Source organism: Mirounga leonina, unplaced genomic scaffold (genome assembly GCF_011800145.1).
Source record: "Mirounga leonina isolate KUSES-001 unplaced genomic scaffold, KU_Mleo_1.0 Mir_114, whole genome shotgun sequence".
In the NCBI taxonomy this organism is placed as follows: Eukaryota; Metazoa; Chordata; class Mammalia; order Carnivora; family Phocidae; genus Mirounga; species Mirounga leonina.
The window spans coordinates 13,596,283-13,621,938 of NW_023270265.1; the positions used below are offsets into that span (position 1 = coordinate 13,596,283).

A 25,656-nucleotide genomic window follows, 5' to 3' on the forward strand; every position below is an offset into this window, starting at 1 on the left:
GAACCACAGGTACACAGGGAAGGCTTCAAGCCAAGGATGGAACAGGAATGTGAAGAGAAACTCTCTAGCATTGTGGTTGTCACACTAAGCACAATTTAAATCGTGAGAAATTCTAAATCAATAGTTCACTGTAGGTAATGACAAGCAACACAAAACCAAAATCCAGCTCATGTCCCAAACACACTAAATCAAGAACCTACACTAATGGCCTAGCAGAAGAACAGGCATGATATTTCCAGGCATAAATTCTACTTACCTCAATCTCTACTCTTTTACACCCAACATCAACACCCTATCAAAATTTACAAGACATACAAGAAACAGCAGCAGCAATGACAAAATCACTGTCAAAAAAAAAAAAAAACAAAAACCAAGGCAATTCTACAGAAAAAAACTTAGAAATGACCCATGTGTTAAAATCATGAGAGAGGGAATTCTAAATAACTATGATTAATATGTTTAAGCTCTTATGGAAAAGGTGGACAAAATGCATGAACAGATAGGGAATTTGAACAGAGATGGAAATTTTAAGATAAAGTCAAATGAAGTTTTCTCAATAAAAAACTTTGTAGGATGGGTACCTGCGTGGCTCAGTCTGCCTTCAGCTCAGGTCATGATCTCAGTGTCCTGGGATCAAGCCCCACACAGGGCTCCCTGCTGAGCCAGGAGCCTGCTTCTCCCTCTCCCTCTTTCCCTAACCCACACTCATGCTGGCTTGCGAGTGCACTCTCTGTCTCTCAAATAAATACATACATACATACATACATACATACCTACATACATACATACATACTTTGTAAGAGAGCTAAAGACTGTTTTCAAATGGGCTTATTTGTTAGTAGACTAACAAAGCTGAGGAAAGAGTCAATAAATTTGCAGATGAGTTGCTAAAAATTACCTTAAACTGAAACAAAAAGAGAAAAGAGTAGGAGGAAAAAAGATAAAATACATACAGGTACAGCCTCTTTGGAAAACAGTCTATCAGTTATATACTTACGACTCATAAATCCCACTCCTAGATATATTTACCTTAAAGAAATGGAAATGTAGATTTACACAAAACCAGTATGTGAATGTTTGTAGTGCTTTTATTCATAATTGTCAAAATGTGGAAACACCCAAATGTCCCTCCACTGCTGAATGGATAAACAAACTGGTACAGCCATACAATGGAATACTATTCAGAAAAAAAAAATTAAATACCAACAAAAGCAATGCTTGATATTGGCAACAATATCAAGCATTACTCTAAGTGAAAGAAGTGGCACTCAAAAGACAACATATTTATGATTCTATTTATATGACACTTTGGAAAAGACAAGACTAACAAGAACAAACAAAATCAGATTACTGGTTGCCAGGTGCTGGTGGTGGAATGAGGGGATGACCAACTACAAAAGAGCATACTAGAAATATGAAGTGTGAAGGAAATGCACTGTATCTTGATGGTGGTGGTAGACCTTTGTCTAATCTCACAGAACTGTATGCTAAAAGGATGAATTTTACCATATGTAGATTATACTTCAGTATTTAAAAAGTATTTCTTGTAATCTATTTTTGTGTCAGACCTGTATTTTAATAATTACACAGTGTGAGATTGCCTTAATTAGATTTGACATTTTCCAAATTTATAAAAAGTCATTAGAGAAGATGATTCTGGCACTTGATCTAAGGTTGAAATGCATGATCTCTATAATCCTCTCTAGCTCCAAGGTTTTTTGAGGTATGGGATTCCCCAACCTCACACACACAAATTTTACATATATAGAAATTTATGTTTTTATATTTATAATTTTTATAATTTATATATGTATAAATCTAGATATGTTCATGGTTATATTTATGTTTACACTATATACAAATATAAATATACACACATAATTTTGAATATTCTTCAGTATTATGATTTTTTATACATATTTGTATTTTCTTTTTTCCTTACAACATATGTGTAATCAAAAAAAAGTTTCCTATTTTACTTATAAAATATATACTGTGCAAGAAATTAAGAAAATGAGGAAGGAGGTCATACGCTAGTCTATACAAATCTGTAATTCCTAGTATAAGAAAATACAAATAGCTCATTTTATTAAATTGACATGTTTGATATATTAAAATATTTAAAGAAAGGGAGAAATTTGCCCTTATGAAGGTGGGGTGTGGAGCATTTTCTTCATTCTTAAAAAAAAACCCTAGGAAACCCTGCTTTCCCCATCTAAAAAAGTTTCTCTTAGCTCTTTCCTGCATTCATATTAGAAATTTCTTTGTTCATACCTCTGAAATATAGCCTCTTCAAGAATGTGCTAATAGAAAGAGGATGAAGTCTTACCAGGAAGCTGAGGAGGGACGGTCTGGGATGGCCCTGCAAGCTCTTCATCTTCTCTGTTCCACTTTTCTCTTAGAAAGGAGCCACCGGGGGCCAATAGGCTCTCACTCTCACTAGAAAAGAAATTTATGTATTTGTTCATGGTTTCAAAGAATATATACATTCATGAAAGAATCTCTGAAAATCTATATTAATTATTCAGTTGACATTCATCTCCATTTTAGTTCAGCTACGTACTTCTGTTGTCAGCCCCTGGAGTTGGCCCACTTCCAGAGATCATTCCCAAGTCCCAACGTCTGATCACAAACTCCATCTCTTCCCACATTTGCCTGGCTTGCAAACTAGCCATCTTGGATCAACTAGCCTCCTTTACCTCAGCTGTGGGGAAAAAGTACTGAGGTCACTGGGGTTTCCAATATCAACAGAAAGCCATCTGGAAAACACTGGTATGTCCCTGTTGAGTTTCCTCTACCTTTCTTCCACAGAAGCTAATTCTGAACCACCATCCTCATGTAGACCCTATCTTAATTCTCTGCCTTTGTAAAAATGTAGCCCCTTCTAGAAAATGTAAGCTAGAAAGCAAGAACACGTTCAACTTACTTTTTTAAAATGTGTACTTAGATACATCAACATTTTCAATTATTCCTTACTTTCTCCCTGATCAGAATTAATCCTTCCATATTCAACTCTGTGCCTTCTGTCTCCTAGACATTTTTTCTAAAATTATCTTTTCTTATATATATAATTAATCTCCCCTATGTACAAATTCTTCCATAACATAAGAATACTTGATTCTCCCTGATGTTAAAAATAGAAACCCTTTTCAACTTTCTCTCAGCAGATTTTTCTTTCAAATACTAGCCACACTCTCTGTCTGTTCCTTTCCAGCTTCTCACTATTCCGCTTACTTGTTGCACTTTCATCTGCACCCCTACTTAACAGAAGCCTCCTAATGTGATTTCTGGTTCTAATCTCCAATGTCTAGAGAAAACTCTCCCTAAATTCAAATTTAATTCTACCTGCCCACCAACTTCAGGAAAAACCCAGGTCCCTCACAGAAGTTTAAGTTACTGGCAATCTGGCCCCTTCCTACTCTTTCATCATCAGCCCTACTAATCTCTTTTGTGCATCTTATGCTTTAACCTTAACAAAATAAATGCCTTTTTCTTTTGCTTCCATGAGTCATTTCAAGTTTCTTATTCTTTCTCCTTCTCATCTTTTTTTGGATTACTATAAATATCTAATTGTTCCCCATTTCTTGCCAGATATCATCCACCTTGCTACCCGCCATCCTCTTCCTAGACGGGTAGACAGATATATGCATTAATACAAGAAAAATTCCATCTGTACTTTCTTTTAATTCTAACAAACTGACTAAAATATGCACTCCTTGGTTTCACGTATATCAAGTTCCTTCACACTCTGGCCCACATTATATTTTTGTCTCTGCCTCTTATCTTCTCAAGCTTCCTGGCATTCCAATTCAGAGGTACCCTACAGCTCTTAACACATAACATTTCTCACCATTAATAAGATATTTTCACAACTTCTTATCTTTGTTCAAACTTCTTCCCCAAGCTTGACATTTTCTCCCCTCCCTTTTCCCCTGCTAGATTTCTACTTATTTAAGATCCTAAATCCAACCTAAATATTTTTTATTCAAAGAAGCTGGTGAGAAACTCTCCCCATGCATATTTCTGTCTTCTGTATTCACAATCCTTGGACTTTGGCTCTATAATACTTACTACATTGTATTTAAATTTGTCTTTTACATATATGTTTCCCTAATTAAACTATAAACTAAAGGGCAAGAACTGTGTAATATTTTGCATTTGTATACAGTGCTTAGTATATAATTAGCATCTAATAATTGGTCTATACTATTAGCATATAATAGGATCTGAAAATGCCTTTTGAATTATTATTTGTTCACTTAATGCACTTTTGAAAGTTGTATATGCAAGTTTTATACTATATACATTATTATGCGGTGCTATTCCAGTGACTACAGCTAATATTACTTATAAATCTCTATGGAAATATGGCTTATTAAAATGTTCTCTTCTTTAATATGATTTTGCATATAACACCTAAATTTGAACATTTTATAAGCACGAATGTTATTGTTTTTGTTTTTCTAATGGAAATTTATTTTCTCTTGGTTCTTTAAATGTTTTCATATATAGTGCCAAGAATTCACCATGCTAACAGTTCTACTGTTTCTAGCACATTATTTTCTTTCTTGGAAACCTATATAATTTCTAGTAGAATTAACTGTGTCCTGTGCTTTACCTTACCTCAAGTATACTGCCCTCTCCATAGCTCCCAACACATTTACAAAGACTCTGGAACTGTATAATTCTTGAGATGACAGAGACATTAAATTCTTTAGGAGTATCTTCTTCTTGTGTTAATACCATATTTATGAGATCATAAATACATCCAATTTCCAGCCAAATCAGGTTGTACTTACTACAAAGAGTTATCTCTTGAGAAACTAATCAAACATTTGAGGGCCATTATTCACTGTCTCCACTGACAGAGCTATGAGCATGAATAGACAGAAAGCTCACTAAAAAAGCATATTGGTTATACCTTTCTGTAGCATCTTTAAAAAGATCATCGTAATTACTGCGTTGGAAATTCTGAACAGAGTGGTTTACTTTCCCTGAGCTATCTGCATTTTCCAAAACCTACGGGAATAAGAAAGAAAAGAAAATTATGGCTATGATTTTAAGAATGTATAGTTTAAAAGAAATATGATTTCTATAGCTTCTTAAAAAGAGTAATAAAGTCTTCAATAATAGAATTAAAACCACAATCACAGTCAGTGTGATTTTCACTTCTAGAAAATCACCTGAAATGTATTGCTCCCCATTAAATATTTTACAATCTGTCAAAACAGAGTATAAAGTACTATGCACACACAAGTGAATTTTTATTGAATCACTCAAGTTATTTTCCAAAAGTTGATAAAAATAAGCTTCATTTTCAATCAAAAAAAACTTATCACTGTAGCCCAGAGAAGACTCTTATAATGAGTACTTATCACATTTGGTTTACTGTAAATACAAAATTCTTAGCACTATCTTTATTTTAGTTCTTATATAATCTAAGCACTAAGACAGTAATTCTGTCTCTGCCATGAGATTTAGTACTGCCCCATAGACTTCAGTCCATTCTGTTGCATTCAGAGTCCTGCATAATTAAAAAAAAAATTGAGTGTAGAGGGGGGAAAAAAATCACATTAAAATAAAGATTCAGTAATTCTGCTTCAATTAATCCATTCATTTGACAATTCTTTTCTGAGGATCTAGTATGCACAGATAGTGCCCTAAGTGCTATGGATAAAACAATGAACAAGAGAGGTGTGTGCTCTGCCCTTGCAGAGCACATATATTCTCATGAGGAGAAAGAAAATACACAAGCAAACATACAAATTACAGCTGGTGGTGTTAATGCAGTAACAGAGTATGGTGATACGTAACTGCCCTGTACTTAAAAGACAAAAGGAAAAGCTAAGCAAAGAGAAAGGGAAGCTTACTGAGCAAAAGAAACAGCAGATCCGAAGTCCAGGCAGACTTCCATGGTCTGGCGTCTGCCTAACTGACCACCCTCATCTCATACCTATTTCTCATCTCAAGCCATAGCCTATACCATGTCTTTTCATCTTTTCTGAAGTGTCTTTTGGTGATTCTGACTGTGTAGAACTTCTTAATCTTTCCCCTCTTGCTAATATGTTTACACGTGCACATATGTGTGTGTTTTGTTTATTCCATGAAACTTCTTAGACCTGGAATACCTCTTGTGGGAATACATACAGCCATCATTTCAGAACATGGACCCAAACACAATCAGTTTTAGAAACAAGCATGTTAATGGAAAGATGTAAACAACTACCCAGCACTCTTACCAAGCATATTCATTTGGTTGAACAAGTCAAAACATAACTTACTAAGTTTTTAACCTAACATGAATAAGGATTACTTGAAATATAAAGTTAACATATTTTAGTAGTAGTTTGCTAAATATATTAAATTCTAGTGGATTAGCTAATTGCCATTTTGAGCAATATATAAAACATAAAAAGTCCTTCCTTGTGGTGAGCATACCCTAACATACAGAGCTGCTGCATCACTATGTTGGACACCAGAAACTAATGTAACATTGTGTCTCAACTATACTCAAATGAAAAGAAGTAGAAAAATAATAATTAAAATAAAAAATAATTAAAAAGTCCTTCCCTATGCGAGTAAGAAAAATACCAACTCTCAAATATTTTTACAAAATTTTTTAACACTTGCTTTTAATATTTGGGGATTTAATTCACCTAGATTCAATTTCAGTGTAAAGTGTACCCTGCCCACTCTGCTCAACCACCAACAGCGATCTTGTATTCTACTGGACATTCACAAGATCCAGTAGGCCACACCCGGTATCAGATGAGCTTTGCAAAAGGATACAGGTGAAGAGTCACAACATGTCAGCAGGACAGCCTTAGACTTGCCCTCATCAGGAGTCCTAACAGCATTCTAGTGTAAGCTCAGGTGTGATGCAATGAGACCACATGGGTGTGTACCTAAGTCCCCCTGGCTTAGAAATCTCAAGTTACACAGGAACCAGTATCTCTTATAATAATTCATGAACCTAACCTCAGGCTCACAGCAAAGGGATTCCCACATTCACCCCATTTGTACTCTCAACAAGACATTATTGTCATGGTCATAATCCTCCCTGTCCAGGGGTCATTTTTACCATAACCAATGCACCTGGTAACACAGCTGATAGTCCACCTTTATCAGGTTTTCAGAGAAACAGGGTCCTGGAAGGCTAACACAAGATCATTTCCTCAGTGGGAAGAAGAAAAAGTTCTGTTCATCTTTACTCACAGGTAGTAATGCATTTTATTTGTCCTATTGAAATAACCAATTGTACCACACCATTAACTGAGCAGACCACTGTAGAAATCTACAATGTCACCTGTCACATAAAAAGTTCCCATATGTATATGGGTCTTTTTCTGGCATTTCTATGTAGTTTCATTGGTCTTATTTGCCACTTCCTATTGTATTACCACATTTCTTTAATTCCTATATAGCTTTATCATAAGCCTGGACAACCTGCAGCGCCAGTGGCCCCTCCACCACATATATATTCTTGCTTCCTTTCCTAATACTGTCTTGCCTATTTTTTTTAAATTTTATTATGTTCTGTTAGTCACCATACAATCCATCATTGGTTTTTGATGTGGTGATCCACGATCCATTGTTTTCGTATAACACCCAGTGCTCCATGTAGTATGTGCCCTCCTTAATACCCATCACCAGGCTAACCAATCCCCCCTCCCCCCTCCCCTCTAAAACCTTGTTTGTTTCTCAGGTCCATAGTCTCTCATGGTTCATCTCTCCCTCCCATTCCCCCCCGCCCATTTTTCCCTTCCTTCTCCTAATGTCCTCCATGTTATTCCTTATGTTCCACAAATAAGTGAAACCATATGATAATTGACTTTCTCTGCTTGACTTATTTCACTTAGCATAATCTCCTCCAGTCCCATCCATGTTGATGTAAAAGTTGGGTATTCATCTTTTCTGATGGCTGAGTAATATTCCATTGTATATATGGACCACATCTTCTTTATCCATTTATCCGTTGAAGGGCATCTCGGCTCTTTCCACAGTTTGGCTATTGCGGAACATTGCTGCTATGAACATTGGGGTGCATATGGCCCTTCTTTTCACTACATCTGTGTCTTTGGGGTAAATACCCAGTAGTGCAATTGCTGGGTCATAGGGTAGCTCTATTTTTAAATTTTTGAGGAACCTCCACACTGTTTTCCAAAGTGGCTGTACCAACTTGCATTCCCACCAACAGTGTAAGAGGGTTCCCCTTTCTCCACAACCTCTCCGACATTTGTTGTTTCTTTCCCTGTCCATTTTTGCCATTCTAACTGGTGTAAGGTGGTATCTCAGTGTGGTTTTGATTTGGATTTCCCTGATGGCTAATGATGATGAACATTTTTTCATGTGTCTATTGTCCATTTGGATGTCTTCTTCAGAGAAGTGTCTGTTCATGTCTTCTGCCCATTTTTTGACTTGATTATTTGTTTTTTGGGTGTTGAGTTTGAGAAGTTCTTTATAGATTTTGGATACCAGCCCTTTATCTGTAGTGTAATTTGCAAATATCTTCTCCCATTCTGTGGGTTGCCTCTTTGTTTTGTTGACTGTTTCCTTTGCTGTGCAAAAGCTTTTTATCTTGATGAAGTCCCAAAAGTTCATTTTTGCTTTTGTTTCACTAGCTTTTGGAGATGTATCTTGAAAGAAGTTGCTGTGGGCGATGTCAAAGAGGTTACTGCCTATGTTCTCCTCTAGGATTTTGATGGATTCCTGTCTCACATTGAGGTCTTTCATCCACTTTGAGTTTATCTTTGTGAATGGTGTTAGAGAATGGTCGAGTTTCATTCTTCTGCATGTGGCTGTCCAATTTTCCCAGCACCATTTATTGAAGAGACTGTCTTTTTTCCATTGCATGTTTTTTCCTGCTTAGTCAAAGACTGACCATAGAGTTGAGGGTCCATATCTGGGTTCTCTATTCTGTTCCATTGGTCTGTATGTCTGTTTTTGTGCCAGTATCATGCTGTCTTGGTGATCAGAGCTTTGTAGTATAGCTTGAAATCGGGCAACGTGATGCCCCCAGCTTTGTTTTTCTTTTTCAACATCTCCTTGGCGATTCGGGGTCTTTTCTGATTCCATACAAATTTTAGGATTGTTTGTTCCAGCACTTTGAAAAATGTCATTGGAATTTTGATCGGGATGGCATCAAGGTATAGATTGCTCTGGGTAGCATAGACATTTTAACAATGTTTATTCTTCCGATCCATGAGCATGGAATATTTTTCCATCTTTTTGTGTCTTCTTCAATTTCTTTCATGAGTGTTTTGTAGTTCCTAGAGTATAGATCCTTTACCTCTTTGGTTAGGTTTATTCCGAGGTATCTTATGGTTTTTGGTGCTATTGTAAATGGAATAGTTTCTTTAATTTCTCTTTCAACAGTTGCGTTGTTAGTGTATAAGAAAGCAACTGATTTCTGTGCATTGATTTTGTATCTGGCCACATTACTGAATTTCTGGATGAGTTCTAGTAATTTGGGGGTGGAGTCTTTTGGGTTTTCCACATAAAGTATCATGTCATTTGCGAAAAGAGAGAGTTTGACTTCTTCTTTGCCAATTTGAATACCTTTTCTTTCTTTTTGTTGTCTGATTGCTGTTGCTAGGACTTCTAGTACTATGTTGAACAACAGTGGTGAGAGTGGGCACCCTTGACGTGTTCCTGATCTTAAGGGAAAGGCTCTCAGCTTTTCCCCATTGAGGATGATATTCGCTGTGGGTTTTTCACAGATGGATTTTATGAGCTTGAGGAATGTTCCCTCTATCCCTATACTCTGGAGAGTTTTAATCAGGAAAGGATGTTGTATTTTGTCCAATGCTTTTTCTGCATCAATTGAGAGGACCATATGGTTCTTCTCCCTCCTCTTATTAATGTGTTCTATCACATTGATTGATTTGCGAATGTTGAACCACCCTTGCATCCCGGGGATAAATCCCACTTGGTCGTGGTGGATGATCCTTTTAATGTATTGTTGGATCCTATTAGCTAGGATTTTGTTGAGGATTTTGGAATCCATATTCATCAGGGATATCGGTCTGAAATTCTCCTTTTTGATGAGGTCTTTGCCTGGTTTGGCGATTAAGGTAATGCTGGCCTCATAGAATGAGTTTGGAAGTTTTCCTTCGGTTTCTATTTTTTGAAACAGCTTCAGTAGAATAGGTATTATTTCTTTCTTGAATGTTTGGTAGAATTCCCCAGGGAATCCATCAGGCCCTGGACTCTTGTTTTTTGGGAGGTTTTTGATCACTGCTTCAATCTCGCTACTGGTTATTGGCCTATTCAGGCCTATTGTCAATTTCTTCCTGTTTCAGTCTTGGCAGCTTATTGGTTTCCAGGAAGGCCTCCATTTCATCCAGATTGCTCAGTTTATTGGCATATAGTTGTTGATAATAATTTCTAATAATTGTTTCTATTTCCTTGGTGTTGGTCATGATCTCTCCCCTTTCATTCATAATTTTATTAATTTGGGTCCTTTCTCTCTTCTTTTGGATAAGTCTGGCCAGTGGTTTATCAATCTTATTAATTCTTTCAAAGAATCAATTTCTAGTTTCATTGATCTGATCTACTGTGTTTCTGGTTTCTAATTCATTGATTTCTGCTCTAATTTTAATTATTTCTCTTCTAATGCATGGCTTAGGCGTCATTTGTTGCTTTTTCTCTAGTTCTTTAAGGTGTAGAGTTAGTTGGTGAATTCACGATTTTTCTATTTTTTTGAGTGAGGCTTGGATGGCTATGTATTTCCCCCTTAGGACCGCCTTTGCAGTATCCCATAAGTTTTGGACAGATGTGTTTTCGTTCTCATTGATTTCCATGAATTGTTTAAGTTCTTCTTTGATTTCTTGGTTGACCCAAACATTCTTGAGCAGAGTGGTCTTTAGCTTCCAAGTGTCTGAATTTCTGCCAAATTTTTTCTTGTGATTGAGTTCCAGTTTTAGAGCACTGTGGTCTGAAACTATGCAGGGAATAATCTCAATCTTTTGGTATCGGTTGAGACCTGATTTGTGACCCAGTATATGGTCTATTCTGGAGAAAGTTCCATGTGCGCTTGAGAAGAATGAGTATTCTGTTGTTTTAGGGTGGAATGTTCTGTAAATATCTATGAGGTCCATCTGGTCCAATGTATCATTCAAAGCTCTTGTTTCCTTGTTGATTTTCTGCTTAGATGATCTGTCCATTGCTGAGAGTGGAGTCTTGAGGTCTCCTACAATTAACGTATTGTTATCAATAGGACTCTTTATTTTGGTTAACAGTTGGCTTATGTAGATGGCTGCTCCCATGTTGGGGGCATAGATATTTACAATTGTTAGATCTTGTTGGATAGACCCTTTAAGAATGATATAGTGTCCTTCTGTGTCTCTTATTACTGACTTTAGTTTAAAATCTAATTTGTCTGATATAAGAATTGCTACCCCAGCTTTCTTTTGAGGTCTGCTGGCATGGAAGATAGATCTCCATCCCTTCACTTTCAGTCTGGATGTATCTTTAGGTTCAAAATGAGTCTCTTGTAGACAGCATATGGATGGGTCCTGTCTTTTTATCCAATCTGCAACCCTGTGCCGTTTTATGGGAGCATTTAGGCCATTCATGTTGAGAGTGATTATTGAAAGATATGAATTAATTGTCATCATGTTGCCTGTGAAGATGTTGCTTTTATAGATTGTCCCTGTAAATTTCTGTTGTAGATCACTCTTGGAGTCTTTCTCCTTTTATAGAACCCCCTTAATATTTCTTGCAGGGCCGGCTTAGTGGTCACATATTCTTTCAACTTCTGCCGGTCATGGAAGCTCTGCATCTCTCCATCCATTCTAAATGAAAGCCTTGCCAGATAAAGTATTCTTGGCTGCATGTTCTTCTCATTTAGTACCCTGAATATGTCTTGCCAGGCCTTTCTGGCTTGCCAGGTCTCTGTGGATAGGTCTGACATTATTCTGATGTTCTTCCCACTGTACGTAAGGAATCTCTTCCCCCTAACTGCCCTTAAGATGGTTTCCTTGGTTCTAAGATTTGCAAGTTTTACTATTACATGCCGGGGTGTTGGCCTGTTTTCCTTGATCTTAGGAGGGGTCCTCTCTTCCTCTAGGACTCGAATGTTTGTTTCATTCCCCAGATTAGGAAAGTTCTCAGCTACGATTTGCTCAAATACATCTTCTAGCCCTCTCTCTCTCTCCACTCCCTCTGGGATTCCAATGATTCTGACATTGGAACGCCTCATGGTGTCACTTATTTCTCTGATTCTATTTTCATGGATTCTGAGTTGTTTTTCTCTGGCCTCCTCTTTTCCCTTTTTAACTATTATACTGTCTTCCAGATCACTTATTCTCTCTTCTGTCTCAGTTACCCTAGCTGTTAGATTATCTAGATTGGATTGGATCTCATTGATAGCATTTTTAAGTTCTGCCAATTCCCCTTTTATTTCTGCCCTTAGAGACTCTATGTTGCCATTAATTGATTTCTCCATTCTAGCCATTGTCTTCACAATTACTAGCCTGAATTCCATCTCCGACATCTTGGTTATATCTGCATCCATTTGTAAATCTGCAGCATAAGTCATAATCTCTGAGTCTTTTCTGTTTTGGAGGCTCCTCCTCCTAGTCATTCTGTTGATGGGTGTTTGAGGGAATGTATAGAGTCCAAATTATTGACCAGAACCCAAGCAAGATGCACCTGTTTTCTTGGGACCTTAGGGTTGCTGGCCTCTTGTTTTCCCAGCCTGTCTTCTGAGGGAGGGGCCTGCCGTGCTGTTACTCAGGCAACCCTGTTTGGGCGGAGTTGCCCTGCTCCCCTGTGGTGGGGGATGGGCTCAGTGGGAATCAGTCTTTGGGGCTTTTGTTCTCTGGCACCTTTCCCTGGTGGCTTTCCACGTCTCTTCTGCGAGTCAGAGTAGAAGAGACCATTTCCAACCCTCTGCCTCAGAGCAGAGAGACCTCATTCTGTTCTTCAGTGGGCTCTCCAGGCCACACCATCTCCGTTTCTGTCCATGCTGCTATAAACTGCAACGGCCTGGGTTGTGCGTCCCTCGGCAGCGCCCCCAGTCCTGCCTCCAGGTCGGGGCACGTCTCTGCCCTTTGTGCTTCTAAAACCACCAGCCGCTCCCAGTTCGCGCGCGCACGACTCCACCGCTTGGGGTCCTGTCCCGGGGACTGCAGTTTGCGTGCACGCAACTCCGCCACTCGGGGTTTCCACCCCGGAGGTTGCAGTTCACCGGTGGGACCCCGGCGCACCGGGTTTCCGTCCCGGAGGCTGCAGTTCGCGTGTGCGCGACCGTCACTCCGGGCTTCCGTCCAGGTGGCTGCAGTTCGCGTGCACGCAACCCCGCCGCTCTGGTTTTCCACCCCGGGGGCTGCCCTAAAGTCCTTTCCTGATGCTACCAGTCTGCGAGTCTGTGCCCCGTTCACAGCGCGCGAGGCTGTCACTCACCGGCGGTGTAGGATCCCCACCTCCGGGCACCCTCCCGCTGCCGTTTATCCTCCGATATCTGCCCGCAGAATCACGGCTCTCCACTTTGTACCTCACAACCAACCGCCTGCGATATTCTGTTTGTAGAGATCCAGATCTTCTTACATCTCAGGCTGGTTTCGTGGGTGCTCAGAGTGGTCTGGTAGATATTCAGCTCAATTCCGGGGACCAGTTGAAATAGGGTCCCCTACTCCTCCGCCATCTTTCCCCTGGAACCTGTCTTGCCTTTTTTGACTTCCTATTTTCCCAAAAGATTTCTAATCAGCTCATCAAATCTCATACACACACACACACACACACACACACATTGAAAATTTTATTGAAATTAAGTTAAACTCATTTTGTAGTTTAAATTAGGGATAACTAGGACACTGGGTGGCTCAGTTGTTTGGGCATCCGACTCTTGATTTCAACTCAGGTCATGATCTCAGGGTCGTAGTATTGAGCCCCACAACAGGCTCCATGCTCAGTGGGGAGTCTGCAGGAAATTCTCTCCCTCCCTCTCCCTCTCCGTCTGCCCCTCCTCCTGCTCTCTCTCTCTAAAATAAATAAATAAATCCCTAAAAATATAAATAAATAAATTAGGGATAACTATTTTCTTCATTCATTAAAACTTATTATCCATTAATATGATATAGCTATAACAACAAAATATTTTTAAATATTCTCAAGAAAAGTAATTCATACCTTTTCTTAGATTGACTCCCACATACTTTATAGCTGGTACCATTGTAAATGTAACGGTGTAATCTATTATGGTAAATAATTTGATATTTGGTATACATGTGCTAACTACTGTATAATGAGAAAACCACACATTTTTATATACTGTAATTTTGTATTTATTCTATTATAAATATTTTAAATTTCCACTATGACCTCTTCTTTGACCCATGAGTTTTGAGTATGTCTTGAGTGTGTTTTATCTATTTGTGGTTGACTTCCAACTGAATTTCTCATGTCAGAGGCCATAGTCAGTACTATAAAGATGATTTGAAATTGGCTGAGATATATTTTGATTTGGTACATGGTAAATTTTTATAAATGGTCCATGTATGCTTGAAAAGAATGTATGTTCTCTAACTTTTGGATGCAAGTTCTATAGATATGTTTGTTCTATCTATCTGGATAATTTTTTTATAATTCTATACTCTTAACTATTATCTATTCTTTTAATAAAAGGTATCTTTTTAAATGGTCCACTATCATAGTGAACTTATCAATTCCTTGTTATAATTCTGTCCAATACTGATTTACATATTCTGGTGCTTATGAATTTAGAATTTTATATCTTCCTTGTGAACTAAACCTTTTAGTATTATATAGTGACCTCTAAAGCATAATATTTTATACTTTTAAGTCTTTTTGTCTGATATTACTATAGTTACATTAGTTCTCTTTTGTTAGTGTTGCTCTGTGTATTTTAATTCTTTTACTTTAAAACATCAAGGGAGGGCACCTGGGTGGCTCAGTCATTAAGCATCTGCCTTCGGCTCAGGTCATGATCCCGGGGTCCTGGGATTGAGCCCCGCATCGGGCTCCCTGCTCCGTGGGAAGCCTGCTTCTCCCTCCTCCACTCCCCCTGCTTGTGTTCCCTCTCTTGCTGTCTCTCTCTCTCTCTCTGTCAAATAAATAAATAAAATCTTTAAAAAGAAATAAAAAATAAAACATCAAGGGAAGGGACACCTGGGTGGCTCAGTTGATTAAGCATCTGCCTTTGGCTCAGGTCCCAAGTCCTGGAATCAAGTCCCACATCAGGCTCCTTGCTTAGCCGGGAGCCTGCTTCTCCCTCTGCCTGCCACTCTCTGCTTGTGCTCGCTCGCTCTCTCTTTCTCTCTCTCTCTGACAAATAAATAAGTAAAATCTTAAAAAAAAAAATTAAATCTTAAAAAAAAAAATCAAGGGTGTCCCCCAAAGATTTCATTAAACTACACAGATGACCAACAAATTGAATGAGTTCTACAGAGTTTGCCTAGTCCTGAAAACTAGTTTATCAACACTAATTGGTAAAACGAATCCTTAAACACTAATTTCGGGAGAATTAAAAAGGAACGTGAAGATTATGAATAAAATGGGATGGAGGAAAAGAGAATAGTACTATTGCACCACTACAATCCCTCTCATCTCCAACAAGACATGTTTAAAAAGCCCTTTTCTTACAACTCAGTTACTAAGAAAAAGTGACATCACCTGGGCGAGAATTCCTCCCATAATTTAAACCTGAGACATATTTCAAGCCACACTTCAAAATCAAGTTGATTACATTTATCCAAGAAGCAAACTGCTTTAGATGGCTGCAATTCAAATTAAAGCCTCACTTAGGACTCTAATATGTCTTTGATTGAGTGAAATGTGATTTGGCTAACAACGTTAAGAAGGCGCAAGGAGAAATATACCAAATTACCAAGATGTCAGGTCTTTTTGGAGACTGCTCACTGAATCAAATTAATGTCAAATTAAAGAAAGGGCCAAATAACTTTTTCTGAGGAACTTAAGTTAGCTTTTCTGCACTGCATATATATGCCAAGGACATATGAGGACAAAGTATAAATACTAGGAGTAATACTAGGAGCAGTAATACTAGGAGATAGGAGCCTGGTTTCTAGTCTTTGCTGTGACTGAAGAGCTGTACGATCACAGACAAATCATTTCAGCTCTCTGGGACTTAGTTTCTTCACCTCTAAAATGAGTGTTGGAATAAAAATGTCTTGACCTAGCTTCCAAATCTAATCATCTGTAAGTCTGAGTCTAGATAATTCCTAGGGATAGCATCATAACTGAAAGGGCATCAAGTGTAGTTATAACATCAAATTAATTCATGAAATGTTAAGAAAAGCAAATCCTGGTAAAATCAGCTGGTTTTCCCAACATGCTACTCTAAAAACCATCCAGAAATGTTCTCTAAGATACTCTTTTCTAAAATGAAACTTTAAAGCATATCAAACTTCATCCTAGATAGGTCAAGCCATGAAATATAGGGGAAAACAAACAAACAATAGAATGTATTTAGTTCTAGAAGAGAGTCAAGTATGGACATTCTATGGAAGTGCTCACTTTGAAATTCTCTCTCCTTCAAATACAAAATCATTCTGATCAGAGAAAAGTATCAACAGTGGGGCTGAGAGCCCAGCAGTACATTCAGAATTAGAGACTGCCAGCCAGAGATGTGATGGTAGGTGGGCTCGATGCAGCACAGATTCCTATAAGAGAGATCCCTTCAAAGCAGCAGCATGACTGTCAGTCCTGGGTGGAGAGGGCAGCCAAACTGGAAAACGGGAGAAGCGGTGTCTGTTCTTGGTACTTACTCTGATCTCTAGTAATGCTGGAACCTACAGAATAGAATGTGAGTCTGAAAACAGCAACACGATGGCAGTCCCAAAGCTCCAGTAGATAAGAGGAAAAAACGCAAGCCACCCACATGATGAAAATGCATTGCTTTTTTTGTGCTCTAATCCTGGCAGTTATCTCCACAAGGAAGGAGACACGTGTCAAGGTGAGAGTGTTTGCCCCAGATTTTCCCAACCCTCTACCTTTCCATAGTTTAGAGACACTGTACCATGGGGTCTCTATCATTTAAAAATTCCATCAATCAATATATCTAAAGGTGCTTCAAATTTTATATGAAATTCATTTTGTATCTCTATTAGTAGCACAAAAGAAAATGATGCCAAAATAAGTAAAATTTCCAGAATAGTATCAAGAGGTTTTCTTTAGAGTTGCAAAGAGTTCCACTCTTTCTAATTGCTATTTTGGTTGTCTTCAACATCAGAGGGACAGAGAACTGAGAGTTAGTGTGCTAAGGAGAACAAAATAGACCCCCCCTATGCCTTAGAGAGCTTACTCTGTGATTCCACAGTAGCCACAATCATTTAGCAGAGATCCCTCTTCTAGTTTTACCTCATGAGTCACTGATTTAGGTGTCTTTTCCTCACTTGATGAAGGCAAAGTCTCCCTGGAAATCATGTCTTCTGAATCACAGCCATGTACCTTCTTATTTTTTCCTGAAAAAGAGAAGGGAAGAATTGATCAAATGCAAAGGGTTACACAGAGAAAGGTTGTGCCTTAATGAGAAAACCCAAGCTACACAAGGGGAATGTTCGCCTACTTTTCCTATTGTACAGTCATCTCATCTTTATCTCCTATATTAATCATTTTTCTCCCTGCTTTAAAAAAATAACATAGCAAACATGATCCTTCTTCTAGGATCATCCTCAGAAAGTTAATTTTTGAGCGGTCCCTTTGTTCCTACTTCTGTATTACTCTTCAGGTAAATCCTAAATATACACAACTTCCAGAACCTATGCACTGGGTATCACATAAGATAATTCTTCTGTTTTTCAGGGTCTACTTCTTAGATAAAGAACAGTGTGCTACATAAATCTCACCTTAACTTCCTGAATTATTAATAATAAATAAATTAGCAATATGTTAATGTATATAGAAAGTCATTTCAGGCTTTATTGAAGAATAAAATATGAATCCTCCCTAGGAAAGTCATTGCTGGTTTTATTATAGGATCATTGCTAGCCTGTTATTTTCACTGCACAGAATATTTCATATAGAAGCCAAAGGAGATATTTTTCTTTGATTTTGGAATGAGCATTCAGAGTACTGTTCCCTATATCATGGCAGCCCTAACTATTATGGTTTAGAAATTTTGTGACATGACATATTACAAAATCAACAATACAAATATAGTAAAAAAATATATATAGTAAACATATACTTTGGAAACAAAGAAGGTCATTCATTAATGTGTTAAAAAGGACAAAAAGAAATTGTGAACTATTATAACATGAGTTAATTTTATATGTATATATTATGAAATATCAATGAAAAAACATCAAAACTAACATGAAAGTTAACTAAAGCAGTATTTAAAGTGGAAATGTATAGTTTTAAATACATTTATAACAGAAGCAGAAAAAAAGGACAAAAATGAGTTTTATATTTAATCATAAAGGCCAAGTAAAACTGAGGAAACCCCCAAAAAAGTAGAAAGTAAGACATCATAAAGAAATACAGCAAACAGAAAACAATTTAAAACAACAAATCAACAAAATCAAATATGAGTTCTTTGAAAAAGGACTTAAAAATATGCAAACGTCTTTCACTACTCAATTTAATTAACATTAAGAAGGAAAAAGGGCATGGCCACGGACCCAACTATCATTTTTAGAAGTAAGTACCTTTAGACAAATTTGATGAAATGGAAACTTTTACAGAGAATTATAAATCATCAAAATCTACCCAAGAATATGTAGAAAGCATAAATAGTATAATAAGCATTTAAAAAGTTAAACCAATAATTAAAAATCTCATCCCCAGGAGGTAACAGACATCCAGGCCCAAAGGGGCTTCCAGATGAGATTTTATCAAACTTTCAATGAACAAAATCTCTTTCTTATACAAACTATTTTAGAGAATTTTTTAAAATGTAAAATTATGTAATTTATACTAAAAGGTAGTAAAATCCTTACATGAAAACAAAACATGTAAAATACAAGAAAAATTATAAGCCAAACTTAAAAATGGACATCAGTGCAAAAATCCTAAGTACAATATTACTAAATGGTGCAATGGAAGAAATGTGTAGACTAAGTTAGATTTATCACAAGATTTCAAATTATGGTTGGTATCATAAAAATCTATCAGTGTAAATTGGTATATAACAAATGTCAATTAAAGGACAGAAATCATATTATCATCTGAACATATAAAGAAAAACCATTTGAAAAATTCAATGGCCTTTCAAGGTAGAAATAGAAAGGAACTTCTTTAACTTATAGAAAAGGTTATCTATTCAAAATATTGAGCCAACATTAAGCTTAATGCTAAAACTTTAGACATATTCTCATTGTTTAAGAAAAACATAAAAATGCCTATTACCACTACCCTTATTTAACATTGTATAATGTATAATGTATTTGTATTATTGCCCAAGCAATAAAACAAAAGAAGAAGAAAAAAAAACCTTAAGAATTGGAAACAAAGCAAGTAAATCATATTTGCAAATACACAGAAAATTAAAGAGACTCTATAGTCAAATTACTAGAAATCATAAAAAAGTCTGACAGGATAGCTGATACAATAAATTAGAAACATTCCATAAACCAACAATAACCAACTAGACACTGAAACAAAAGAAAATGTATCATTCACAATAGAAATAAAAATATAAGGTAACTAGAAATAAACCAAAAATATATAGTAAAAATCGCAAAATCTTACTGAAGTTTACAAAAAGTAGAAGAACCCATATTCATATAGGAGAAAACTTAGTATCATAATAATGGTAAGTAGCCTCTAAATCCACAGATTCAATGCAAATCCAATCAGAATTTAAGCAGGATGTGTGTGTGCGCGTGCGTGTGTGTGTGTGTTGTGTAGACAAACTAGAGAATATAAGTCCAAGAACAGCAAAGACAACTTGGACAAGGAAAACAGATTGGGGCACTTGCCCTATCAGGTATCAATACTGATTGTAAGTTAGAGTAATCAACAGTGTGAATTGGCATAAGAGTAGAAAAATAGAGGACGAAAAGAGAACAGGGATTCAAAAACATGCTCAAGTACATAAAAGCATTTACTATTAGATAGTGGTGGCATTGCAGATGAGTAGGGAAAACACTAAAATAAATGGGGTTGGGACAACTGGCTTTCCTACCAGAAAAAAAAAAAAATTATATCCCTATCTCAGAGCCTGATAAGATCAAAGATCAAAGTATACAAAATAAATAAATAAAAGAGGCTATTTTTATTCTCTCAGGGTAGGAATAAATTTTCTAATTACAAAAGCACAACTTATAGAAGAAAATATTGATAAACTTGAATATTAATTAAAAGATACTGTCAATACAGGCGCCTGGCTGGTTCAGTTGGAAGAGCATGCAACCCTTTATTTCGGGGTTGTACGTTTGAGCCCCAGGTTGGTTGTAGAGATTACTTAGAAACAAAATCTTAAAAAAATAAAAAATGAAAAAAAGAAGATACTCTCAATATAGTTTTGTTTTTTTTTTAAAGCATTCACCAGGAAGAAGTGATATGTATCTAGGATACATATCGAATTCCTGAAATTCAATAAGACGAGCCAGTGGGGGGGGGGGGAATGAGTCAAGTATATTAACCTAGCTGATACTCTTAGTTGGAAGTAACAACATCCAACTACTGCTGATTTGAGAATAAATAAAATTTATTGTATGTCCTCTGGGCAGTTCCTCTAACCACCAAAAAAGCCGAGCAAAAAGACATGGTCTCCTGAATGCTGAGGGTGCACATCTAACACTCACTCCTGTTACTGAATGCTAAAACTATACCATGTCCTCCCATAATCCTTGACATTAAATGTTACTGCCACTATTGATTCACACCAAGATTCAAAGAACCAGGAATTCTGCACTTAAAAAGGAGCTTCATATGCTAGGGAGGCAAATTAAAAGAAAAAAATATCTGTAAGAATTATAAACAAGCAACTCATAGAAGAAGAAAACTTACAGGCCAATAAATGTATTTTAAAAAAATCCAGTGTCACCTAATAAACAAATGAAAATTAAAGTAATCTACCACTGACTTTCACTTCTGCCCATGAGAAATTTATAACTTAATCACAACCAGAAAATAGGATAAAATACATTAAAACAACAATTTTCAGACATTGTGCAATAGATTATGATCTCAGAGAGAGGGGAAACAAATGAGGTGAGTCTTATGATTGCCCCAGATTAAGTCCTCAAAGAGTTTCCAGGCCACATCTCAAGGAGAGAAGAAAGAGCCCAGTGATCTCATTGAGTTGCAGAGAAAGAGATCAAAGCTCAGAGAGACCATGGCAAGTAGAATTTGCAGGGCAGAATATCAAGAGAGGAGATAGTTGTACAGAACAAGAGAAGTCTGAACATATGCAAAGAAATCCTCTCTTATCCTTTACAGAATATGGGTCTTCTTATATGTAGGACAATCCCTGATATCAAGGAAAATCAGTGGAAAGCAGCAGAGTTTAGTAAGGGTGAGGAACAGTTTGTGTTCTTACAAGCCAGAATGAGATCTCACAATACATTAGGCTCCAGGGAGAGTTCACAGAACAGACACTTCTTAGCAAAACTAAATTATCCCCAGAATAAAGGCTACCCTGCAACACCTTTGAGAAGCTTAATAGCAAGCTTCAAAAAGAATCAAGTTTAATTTGAACTTCAAGTAATATAACTGCAAGGCAGAAAATACCAAACACTTTCTTAAAGGAATAAAAAAAAACCCAGCACCCAAAAATCATATAATTTGCAGCATCCAGCATCCAGTAAACAATTAACAGGGATGCAGAGAAATAGGAAAATATATCCTATGACTAGAAAAGTCAGTCAATAGAAATATACTTAGAAATAATAGATGATGAAATTTGTAAACAAGAACCTTGAACAAGCTGTTACAAATTTTATGAAGGTGCTCAAGGAAATAAAATATACATTATATGTTTAAGAAAAAGAAGATAGTAGGAAGGGAAAAATGAAGGGGGAGAAATCGGAGGGGGAGATGAACCATGAGAGACTATGGACTCTGAGAAACAAATTGAGAGTTCTATAGGGGAGAGGGGGAGGGGGATGGGTTAGCCTGGTGGTGGGTATTAAAGAGGGCATGTATTGAATGGAGCACTGGGTGTTATGCAAACAATAAATCATGGAACACTACTTCAAAAACTAATGATGTAATGTATGGTGATTAACATAACATAATAAAATAAAATTTAAAAAAAGAAAACATAGAAGAGAAATAAAAAATGTAAAAATGAAACCCAAATGGAATTTCTAGAGATGAAATACATAATATATGAACTGGATAGAACTAACAGCAGATGAGAGAGTAGAGAAGAAAAGACCAGTGTATGTCAACATACAGCAATAGAAATGATCCAAAATGAAGCAGAGTGGGGGGGAAAGGACTGAACAGAAATTCAGCAAACTTTAAAAGAAAAAAGAGGGAAAGAGATACCATGCTAACACTAGTCAAGAAAAAGTTAGAATGGCTAGATTAGCATTAGATGAAGTAGACTTCAGACTAAAGAGCATTACCAGTGATAAAGATGACATTACATAATGGTAGATGTTAATTTATTAGAAAAATAGCAATTCAAAATCTGTATTCAACTCATACCAAAAACCCAGATTAATATGAAATAAAAACTAACAGAACTGAAAGGAGAAAGACACATATCCACAAAACTTTCTTTCAGCAACTGACATAAAAGAAAAAAAACAGGGGTACCTGAGTGGCTCAGTCAATTAAGCAGCTGCCTTCAGCTCAGGTCATGATCTCAGGGTCCTGGGATCGAGTCCCACATCAGGCTCCCTGCTCAGCAGAGAGCCTGCTTCTCCCTCTCTCTCTGCCTGCCTCTCTGCCTACTTGTGCTATCTCTCTGTCAAATAAATAAAATCTTTAAAAAAAGAAAAGAAAAGAAAAAAAATCAGTAAAGACATAGAAGATTTGAAATACACTATAATTCATACTGTCCTAATTTAAAAGTACAAAACACTTCACCTAAAAACAACAGAATACACATTGAAGAATGCATGGAACATTTTCAAAGATTATACACTGGGCCATAAAACAATTCTCAAAAAATTAAGAAGCTTTGAAATCATATAGAGTTTATCACATAAATTATAAAGATCAGATCACAATGTAATTAAATTAGAAATTAATAATAATAAGGTATATGGGAAATCTCCAAATATCTGGAAACTCAACAACAAATTTTTTTAACCTGTGAGTCAAAAAATAAATCACAAGAGAATCTAGAAAATAGCTTAAACTTCATGAGGGTAAATAAAAACAGCACATTGAAATTTTAAGGATGAAGCAAAGTAATGTTTTATAGAAATGTAGAGCATTGGATACTTGTATGAGGAAAGTAGAAAGGCCTAAAATCCAATTATCTAAACTTCTACCTTAAGAAATTAGAAAAGAAGAGCAAATTAAATTCAAAGAAGTAGTAGAATGGAAATGGTGGTAAAAACAGAAATCACTGAAGGAGAAAAACAATAAAATGCAACCAACATTGCGTTCATTGAAAAGATCAATAAAATTGGTGAATTTTCAGATGCATCAAAAAATAAAAGGGAGAAGAAACAAACTAACAACCTCAGAAATGGAAGGGAGGACTTCACCATATTTTCTATAAAAATGTAAAGTGTGTTAAAAGAATAATAAGGATAACTTTGTCAGTAAGTTTGACAACTTAGATGAAATGAACAAATAATTTGAAAAACTGAAATTGAAAATCTACCATAGCTCATCCAAGAAGAACTAGTTAATATGAATAGCTCTATATCTCTTAAAGAATTTGAATTCAACATGGTTGGAACTGGAGGGGATTATGTCAAGTGAAGTAAGTCAAGCAGATAAAGACAATTATCATATGGTTGCACTCATATGTGGAACATAAGCAATAGCACGGAGGACCATAGGGGAAGGGAAGGAAATCCAAAGGGTGAGAAATCAGAGAGGGAGATGAACCATGAGAGACTATGGACCCCGGGAAACATTCTGGGGGTTTGAGAGGGGAGGACAATGGGGGGAGGGGGTAACAGGGTGATGGGTATTGAGGAGGGCACGTGCTGTGATGAGCACCGGGTGTTATACTTAACTAATGAATCATTGAACACTACATCAAAAACTAATTATGTACTATACAGTGGCTAACTGAACATAAAAAAAAAATGTGACTACTAGATTTTTTTTTTAAATGCCACTGGAATCTTACAGAGATTACATTGAATCTATAGATGGCTTTTGGTAGTATTGAAATTTTAACAATATTAACTCTTCTAATCATTAAACACAAGATACAAAAAAAAAAAAAAAAAAGAAATTGAATTCATAATTTAAAATCCTCCCCCAAAGAAACATCAGATCTGAATAGCTTCACAGGCAAATTCTACAAAACATTTAAGGAAAAACACCAGTTCTACACCAACTTGCCATAAAACTGAAGAGGAGACATTTGCCATCTCATTTCATGAGGTAAACACTACTGTATTTGTCTACTACAGCTGTGATAATAAAATAGCACAGAGTAACTCAAAAAACAGAAATTCAATTTTCCCACAGCTCTGGAGATCAGAAGTCCAAGATCAAGGTGCCAGCAGCTTTGGTTTCTCCTAAGTCATCTCTCCTCAACCAGCTTCTTCTTGTGTCCCCACATGCCTTTTCTCTGTGCATGCATATCCCTGGTGTCTTTTCCTCTTCTTATAAGGACACTAGTCCGATTTGATTATGGCCCCACCTGTATGATGTTATTTAACCTTAATAAGCTCTTGCAGGGCGGAGCAAGTTGGCGGAGGAGTAGGAGACCTGGATTTCATCTGGTCCCAGGAATTCAGCTGGATGGGAATCAAACCATTCTGAACACCTACAAACTCAACAGGAGATCGAAGAAAAGAATAGCAACAACTCTCTGAACAGAAAAGCGACCACTTTCTGGAAGGTAGGACATGCGGAGAAGTGAATCCGAGGTGATATTCGGGAGGATAGATGGTGGGGGAGGGGGCCTCCGTCAGCCGCTTCTGGCAAATGATAGAGCAGCAGAGCACAAAATCGGAACTTTTAGAAGTCTGCTATGCTGAGGGACGTCACTCCAGTGGCTAAGTTGGGGGTGGAACCCTTGTGGGATGGTGTGGTCTCAGGACCCTTGGGGTCACAGAAAGACTGGGGGTGCCTGAGTGTGGCAGACCTCCCAGGTATTGGAGCAGGGAAGCCGGCTGCAGAGACGGAGCCAAGGCACGGGCTCTCAGCTCGGGGTTGCCATAAACCGTGATCCACGGCACAGTTGGGCCACTGCTCCTCCAACAGGGACCCAACAAGCGGCAGATCCAGGGAGACTCCCCTTCCTCCCCTGGGAGGAGCGGCACGGGAGCCCACTGCAGGGATCTGCTGGGTTTGGAGACTCCACCTGAGGCCGGGTGCCAGAGTTAGAAACGCGCGGTCACAGGCTGGGTGAGCACAGAGTGCGGCCGGAGACCGGGGAGACGGGAGTGATTGACTGCTTTTCTCTGGAGGCTCACTGAGGAGCGGGGCCCCAAGTTCTCGGCTCCTCCAGGTGGAGATTGGGAGGCCGCCATTTTCACTCTCTGCCTCCAAAGCTATACGGAAAGCTTGCGGGGGAACAAAAGCTCTGGAGAGCAAACCCGAGCAGATTACTTAGCCCGGACCCGGCAAGGGCGG

General features: G+C 37.4%; 1 protein-coding gene across 1 annotated transcript in view; it reads right to left on the minus strand.

The window, feature by feature from the left end:
* Nucleotides 1–25,656, minus strand: part of PTPN20 (protein tyrosine phosphatase non-receptor type 20) — a 126,659-nt gene that overhangs the window by 59,719 nt on the left and 41,284 nt on the right. The window contains exons 2-4 of the mRNA XM_035023570.1: nt 17,344–17,447; nt 4,922–5,019; nt 2,330–2,439 (exon numbers count right to left, since the gene is read on the minus strand). Of these exons, the coding sequence (XP_034879461.1) occupies nt 2,330–2,439; nt 4,922–5,019; nt 17,344–17,447 (312 nt within the window). The remainder of the gene's footprint in view (nt 1–2,329; nt 2,440–4,921; nt 5,020–17,343; nt 17,448–25,656) is intronic.